This window comes from Oncorhynchus masou, chromosome 25 (genome assembly GCF_036934945.1).
Source record: "Oncorhynchus masou masou isolate Uvic2021 chromosome 25, UVic_Omas_1.1, whole genome shotgun sequence".
In the NCBI taxonomy this organism is placed as follows: Eukaryota; Metazoa; Chordata; class Actinopteri; order Salmoniformes; family Salmonidae; genus Oncorhynchus; species Oncorhynchus masou.
Genome location: NC_088236.1, coordinates 41,901,853 through 41,909,276, shown reverse-complemented (window position 1 = coordinate 41,909,276; position 7,424 = coordinate 41,901,853). Strand labels below are relative to the sequence as shown.

At 42.4% G+C, this 7,424-nt stretch overlaps 1 protein-coding gene across 2 annotated transcripts; it reads right to left on the bottom strand.

Annotated features, from left to right (window-relative positions):
* Positions 1 to 501: 501 nt before the first annotated feature.
* On the bottom strand, positions 502 to 6,049 carry LOC135514371 (caspase recruitment domain-containing protein 9-like). Of its 2 annotated transcripts, none has more exons than XM_064937812.1 (11): positions 5,758 to 6,049; positions 5,393 to 5,530; positions 4,720 to 5,045; positions 4,361 to 4,531; positions 3,821 to 3,973; positions 3,360 to 3,485; positions 2,374 to 2,562; positions 1,800 to 1,845; positions 1,503 to 1,612; positions 1,249 to 1,322; positions 502 to 1,082 (listed from the first exon to the last, which is right to left on the bottom strand). In XM_064937812.1, the coding sequence occupies exons 1-11, from the start codon at positions 5,927 to 5,929 to the stop codon at positions 983 to 985; spliced, it is 1,605 nt and encodes a 534-aa protein (XP_064793884.1). In that variant the 5' UTR covers positions 5,930 to 6,049; the 3' UTR covers positions 502 to 982. The 2 variants fall into 2 exon arrangements, with proteins under 2 accessions (XP_064793884.1, XP_064793885.1); XM_064937813.1 differs by having other exon boundaries at positions 5,393 to 5,544; positions 5,762 to 5,819.
* Positions 6,050 to 7,424: the final 1,375 nt, after the last annotated feature.

Here is a 7,424-nt window from a genome sequence, read left to right as displayed (position 1 = left end):
ATGACAGAGTGATCTCCAGCCTTGTCCTCATCAACACTCACACCTGTGTTAACGAGAGAATCACTGACATGTCAGCTGGTCCATTTGTGTCAGGGCTGAAATGCAGTGGAAATGTTTTGGGGGGATTCAGTTCATTTGCATGGCAAAGAGGGACTGCAATTAATTGCAATTTATCTGATCACTCTTCATAACATTCTGGAGTAAATGCAAATTGCCATCATACAAACTAAGGCAGCAGACTTTGTGAAAATTAATATTTGTCATTCTCAAAACTTTTGGCCACGACTGTAGAATTGCAGGAAATTAACCACTAAAATGGATTGGGCAACAAAATTATTTGGGCCCCTAAATGGCTAGTGCCGGCTCTGACTGCATATGTGTGGGTATGGATGTGGGTTCGCAGACCCACGAGCCACTGCAGCCCCTCATGATGAGTTCAGCCCCTACCCCCATCAAAGTTGCTCATCCCTGCTCCAAGTTATCCATTTGCAACATGTAACATTTTGTGAAAACATTTTATTCCGTGACACAAAATGCAAAGATTGTAACTTCTTGTGTCCATAAATTCCAAACAGTGTCTGCATTTTGTGGACAATGTGCAAGTGTGCCTCTTTATCAAAGATTTCTATACAAATTGTATCTTTACTTTTCTTTGCCATTCATTATCCCCACTTTCCTCTGCTTTTGCATTTCTTCTAAAATGCACATGAAGAGATACAAGAAAAGACATCAGAGGAAGGTGTTGATACCGTCTCTCGTACAAATAACTTGAATACAGAAACACATTCATCATGCAATCACAGTTCAAAATATAAAAATATTATTGGAAAAATATAAAGATTAAATGTATTCATGATACCAACAAAATGATTATTTCAATTGATTTAATAATGAAACATGTTTTGTTTAAGAATGTAAACTAGCCTGTGTCTCAAGGTCCTTGCCATGTCACCCAGCCCCTCCTCTGTTCCCCCTCTCTCAGTCACATCCCATCCGTGTCAGTGTTGTCACTTCCACTGCTGTTGTCCAGGTGACAAGGTGTGTGTTCCTTCCATGTGGGCTTTGACCTAAGGACACGTTTCCTGTTGTTGAAGAATTCAATTATTATTTTTAAAAATTCTAAAAACAAGCAGCATAAAACAAGCCTCTTTGCCATACCAAAATCACTCCCATGGATAACCCCTATGGAGACTATGACAAAATACAGATTTCAAACAAATGTTCTCTAAAACATATGAACTTGCCAACCTTCTGTAGTAGATGTTACACCTCGATCTGGGCTTGCTACAACCTAAGACCTCATCCACTGATGGAGCTCTTTCCTGGCACAAAGAAAAATACATTTACAATACACATTAACTTCACATCGGTTTCCTTTTAAACTGAAACAACATTTGACATGTGTTCCATCCAGATGGAGAGAAGTGAGTTCAGTTGGCGCGACTACTGATAAGTGGTCAAGACCTCAACTCGTCAGCAGATAAACAATTGAAAGTACTTACTGCTGAGATATTCTCCTCCCTGGGCCCTCCTGCACACAACTGGTGGTCTTGCGAAGCAATGCACACATCATACTCCCCTGATGTCGGACTTTGCAGCTCCACGCTACTAGCTGTGATAAAAAAATAAAAAATGTAAATAGCTAACATAGAATGCTAGGATTTCAAAAAAGCACAGTCAAATCACATCTTAAGCTAAGCTCATGATTAGCCAGAGCACAATAACTAGAACTAGACTGTTATTGAATATCTTTTTTTTGTGCTGTGATGGTTATTTGTCACTTGTCATAGATTTCTTGCCTTTGGTTAATTTATTTTTGCAGTCTTCCTCACTGGTCTGGCTTTTCTGTGGCAGAGAACACACAGGGGAAAAAACACACTCAAATCTAAAGTGGGTTGCAGAGACAGGAAAACACATGAGTTGCCAAAGCAGAAAAACAGAGTTCAAAAGTAATAATACCACATTGTTATAAATCAGGAAGCACATTACATTTAGTCTCTGCAAGGAACCATCCTCAAAGTCTGACGTCTGAGAGCGAAAGACGTTATTTCATGTAAATATGTTTCCAAAATCAAAAGGCTAACCGAGGCTATCCTTTCCCCAAAATCAAAAGGCTAACTGAGGCTATCCTGTCCCCAAAATCAAAAGGCTAACCGAGGCTATCCTTTCCCCAAAATCAAATGGCTAACCGAGGCTATTCTTTCCCCAAAATCAAAAGGCTAACTGAGGCTATCCTTTCCCCAAAAACTTTTTATGGAAACAATTAACGGAGAGAGAATCTGAGAAGCTTGCAATTCAGTGAATCCAGTAACATTCTAGGTTTTGAATTAAAACAGATCTGAATGGAAGCGGTGTGGTGGAACCCATTCTCACATCATGTTGGGAGCAGGTGTGTCTGTGAAGCCTGGTCTGTAGCGCAATAACCTCTCCCTCTGTCCGGAACAACTGGACCTGCAGCTCATCACAGCGCTCACCCAGCTCCCGAATCTGTTTCCGGTACTGGTCCTTCTCCTGGAGGCCCCGGCAATTGTCCTGGTGGTACTCCTCTCGTGAGGCGATGGCCTACCGCAACAATAGATGAAAGACGAAACAGGGGCTTTGGTTTGCTTTGCTGTAGTGGTTTATATGAAACAGATGGCAAGTGCGGTTGGATGAACATCTGATCACAACCAAAGCAGATAGTTCAATTCTTTCATTTTGATCAAAATAGAAGTAAACTCCTTTCCGGATCAAATTAAAATAAGCACTATGGGACGAATCTTTTATTTATTTTATTTAAAAAAAAAATTTTTTTACCCCCTTTTCTCCCCAATTGTTAGTAGCTACTATCTTGTCTCATCACTACAATTCCCATATGGGCTCGGGAGAGACGAAGGTTGAAAGTCATGCGTCCTCCGATACACAACCCAACCAAGCCGCACTGCTTCTTAACACAGCGCGCATCCAACCCGGAAGCCAGCCGCACCAATGTGTCGGAGGAAACACCGTGCACCTGGCAACCTTGGTTAGCGTGCACTGCGCCCGGCCCGCCACAGGAGTCGCTGAGCGATGAGACAAGGATATCCCTACCGGCCAAACCCTCCCTAACCTGGCCGACACTAGGCCAATTGTGCGTCGCCCCACGGACCTCCCAGTCGCGGCCGGTTACGACAGAGCCTGGGCGCGAACCCAGAGTCTCTGGTGGCACAGCTGGCGCTGCAGTACAGCGCCCTTAACCACTGTGCCACCCAGGAGGCATGGGACGAATCTTAACCATCGCTTGAATGTTCACTTAGTCTTGCATTGATGCCAATGGGAGACAAAGTGAAAGGGGAAGTTAGTCCTAGTATGACACGGTCCTAGAATCACACCATGTTCACCTTGTCTCTCTCCCTGATAACCTCATCCATCTGTTTCAGGATGCCCTCCATTCGGTCACGATACATTTTGGCATCCTTCTTCAATGTCGTGCATTTCAAGTCAAGAACCTCGTTCGCCTCCAAGTACTGCAAGAATAAATCAAACCTACTTGTTACAATTGGAACAACAGAACTTGCTCCATCATGGGAAAACCCAACTTGCACAATTTAACACAGCTATTCCAATGAATGAGGAACAAGCCAGGGCAGATGACAAAAAAATAAGGACATTTATGAATTCCGATGGTGAGGATCAGCATTCTGAGGAAATAACGTGATTTGTGATATACATTTTGCACCTGTGTTGAAAAATCAGTTGAATAACTTATATTTTAAAGATGCTAATATAATCAGTAGTCTTCGCTACAACTAACCCTAAACAGTGCTCATTGTTGTGGAAAATATCAGGCTGTGATGTATACCCTATCCCGCAGTGCCTCAGCATCGTGCAGATCTCTACGCAGGGTGTAGATGTTGTTGACCAGCTCCTGGTGCTGAGCCTGAGAGTGCTGCTTGTAGTCTTCCAGACTTTCAGCGCTCAGCCTCTCTTGATCCAAGGGGGCTGGAGCTGTCCCCTGTTGGAACATAGATGAATCCTGTCACACTACTCAAGACAATACTTTTACCACACTACTGTACCGGCCTGAATCACACTGTGCAGATTCAGATATTTTCTTTTCATTTTGTCCTTTTCAGCAGAGTTCCCTCAAAGTATAGTGGATGCGTAACCAAGCCAGCACAGTACAGCTCAGCTCAGCTCAGCACGACTTGGCTCAGAAGTGCAAAAAGGGTACAATTGTGCATCTGAAAAATCACTTGTACTTTATTTGCAAATACATTTTTCTTGCGGCGCACAAAATGGCACTCCTAGCTGTTATTCCAAAATGTGTCCAGTGCAGCGCATTGTCTTTTTTATTTCACTGCATATCCAAACATTTGTTGAGAAATGATCACAAACGTACCTGAGCAGACGCCTCCAGTTCCTGGATGCGTGCTGCGAGCAGATGATTGTGTCTCTGGAGCTGCAACATCCTGTCCTGGCTGGGTCTCTGCTCCATGGCGTTCTTCAGTTTCACAGTTCTGATTTTTGAGTCGCTCTCCGCGTTCATCAGGCAGTGCTTCAGCTTCTCTATCTATTGATCAATAAAAATCCCATAGAAACTGTATTCGCTGTTGCTGATTGAGTTTGTGCTGTCCTCTAACAAAATCTGTCAACATGTATGACTGCAGAGGTCTTTTTATATAAAAACATTGTTAATCATTTGTCATAAGTTGTTGTGTTTGGGTTTGCCAGAGCTGTAACCCCCCCCTCCCTTCTCACCTCCAGCTGCAGATCACGGTTGGACATGAGGGCACTGTTCTTCTCTTCGCTCAGCTTGGTAACATTGTGCATCAGGCTGTAGTTTTCGTCCTTCAGGTGGCGTACCTCCTCCCACAGCCGGTCTTTCTCTTCCCGCATACGATGTACGCGCTCCTGCTGCTTGCGCAGCTCCCTCTCCCTAACCTGGTGCTGGCGGACAGTGTCCTCCTGTGTGGCTGCAGCCGCAGCGGCCTCTTGTCTGCGCCGGCGTTCCTCCTGCAGTCCCTTCTGCAGACGTGTGACCTCATTCATCAAGAACTGAGTCAGTCCTGACTCACCCACCGTGTCTATGATGTCAGAGAGAGTATGTTATGCAGTGGAGGCTGCTGAAGGGAGGACGGCTCATAATAATGGCTGGAAAGGAGTAAATGGAATGTCATCAAACACATGGAAACCATGCGTATGATGTGTTTGATACCATTCTGCTACAGCCACTACCACGAGTCCGTCCTCCCCAATTAAGGCGCCACCAACCTCTTGTGATGTTATATTATGGACAAATCCATTGTCACAGTCAGACATTGGCACTTTGAAGGATCTTAGCAATACATTTAACTCGTAACTTACAAAAATGCATAAAAGCTTGAATGGAAAACACAACTATTCTACAGAAAGATGGTTCATAGCTACTCACCAACTAGTATGGAGAAGACCCGGGCAGGTTCTTTGCCAGTAATTTTGTGATACAGTCGAGGATAGTCCAGCTCCAAGCTCTCAAGGAATGCTACATAGCCTTTGTGTCCAGTTCTTTGAAGAATATCCAATAGTGCACCTGTGAGCATGAATCTGAGGTTTAAAAGTAAGGTATGGACATTCATTTCAGGTCATCGTTATTTAGCAGATTATCACATCTCTTGATATATATAGCAATCGTCTGAGATGCGCAGTGCAATTGCAATAAGGATGACCTGGAATGCAACTTAATTATTGTAGTTCAAAGTAAAAAGTGGAACACTTGACCGTTTTCTCAATAACCTGAAATAGAAGAGAGTGCCTTACCTACTTTGCGTCGGCGGACGACCAGATTGGGGTCATTGAATATCTGCTCCTCATCATCACAGCTTAGCACCTTGCACTGCCGCAGGTAGGGAGTGATTTGCGACGGCTCAATGGTCTTTGTCAGCAGCAGTCTGTATTCCTCCAGCTGGACCCAGCACTCATCATCCTCCATATCTGACACACTCTGACTGTCAGTCCCAATTGTCTCTGGGTCCTGCTGGTCTAATAACTCCTTCACTGAGGGTTTATCAACTTGGAGCGAACTCTAGTTGTTAAAGTGGCTACAATCCAAATGTGGAACTGTTATGTGGAACTGCTGTTTTATGATGCAAGAGTCAAGTTCCTTTTTTTTGTAGGAGTTATTTCAGTTTTTCCATTTCCCCCATTTCACAAGTATTTGTGCTGAGACAAACTCTTCAAGAAAATGTTTAATAGTGGAAATGTAACAACAGTGGTGACTTCTTGAAAAGTTGTGAATAATCGACCTACCAACATACAGCATGTTCCTTTTTTCCTAATAAGCCAACACAGACTTATGGAGTGATTAGAGTGATAGAGTATTGGCAGTAGTACGGACATCTGCAGTTACTCACTCTCTTCTTTAATGACTTTGAGGCAATGGCTGACTGACTCCCTCAATCCTTTTCTTCCATCTTGTTTGTTGCTAAAAACAGTTGTGGTGATAAAACGACTTAATTACACTAGTTTTGAAAGTTAAGGTAAAAACATGGATTTTCTTCATTGCAAAAGATATTCAAAACAAGTTCCTCATTAAGTATTGTCTAGTTTATATACACACAATATATAATATTAATACATTTATTAACTATGATTACAAAATTCCCAGGTTTTCCCAGAAATCCTGAATAGAGAATGTCAGATTTCCTGCTTATTCCCTCCTGATCCCGGGAATATTTCAGCCAGGATTTTTGGGAAAGTTACCAGAATTTTGCATCACTATTAGCTCATGAAAGTGCACAATTGTTAGTTTTAGGCTAATAAACGTTTGCATCCTGGATAAAAATAAAATAATTGTTCACAGGCAGAGAGGTGTGGCCCTTTGAGGATATTTCTGGCCAAACTTTGACCACAATTAAACCAACCTGCCAGATGATTGGTTTAATGAGTGTTATAAACCAGGTGATTTGAGCCCTGAATGTAGATTGCCTGAATGCCCTATTATTTTAGACCATATAATGGTTGTGGGAAACAATTACTATTTACTTGTCTAATTACAATGGTAACCAGTTTATAATAGCAATAAGGCACCTTGGGGGGGGATATGGCCAATATTCAGTGCATTCAGAAAGTATTCAGACCCCTTAACTTTTTCCACATTTTGTTACGTTACTGCCTTATTCTAAAATGTATTAAATAAAAAAAATCCTCAGCAACGCAAAGTACCTGCCCAATCAATTGAATTTACCACAAGTGGACTCCAATCAAGTTGTAGAAACATCTCAGAGATGATCAATGACAATAGGATGCACCTGAGATACATTTCCAGTCTCATAGCAAAGGTTCTGAACACGTATGTAAATAAGGTATTTTTGTTTTAAAAAATGTCTAACAACCTGTTTGATCAATGGAAACAGGATGCACCGGAGATACATTTCCAGTCTGAGTGTTCAGAACCTTTGCTATGAAACTGGAAATGTATCTTTGGT

What these genes read in the sequence shown, in the direction of transcription:
- LOC135514371 (XM_064937812.1), bottom strand. Translation starts at nt 5,929, where the DNA reads ATGGAGGATGATGAGTGCTGGGTCCAGCTGGAGGAATACAGACTGCTG. An exon ending in ACACCTGCTCCCAACATGAT is followed by an intron (nt 1,846 to 2,373) that starts GTGAGAATGGGT and finishes TCTCTGCCACAG; the next exon opens with AAAAGCCAGACCAGTGAGGA. An exon ending in GGGAGGAGAATATCTCAGCA is followed by an intron (nt 1,323 to 1,502) that starts GTAAGTACTTTC and finishes TCTTTGTGCCAG; the next exon opens with GAAAGAGCTCCATCAGTGGA.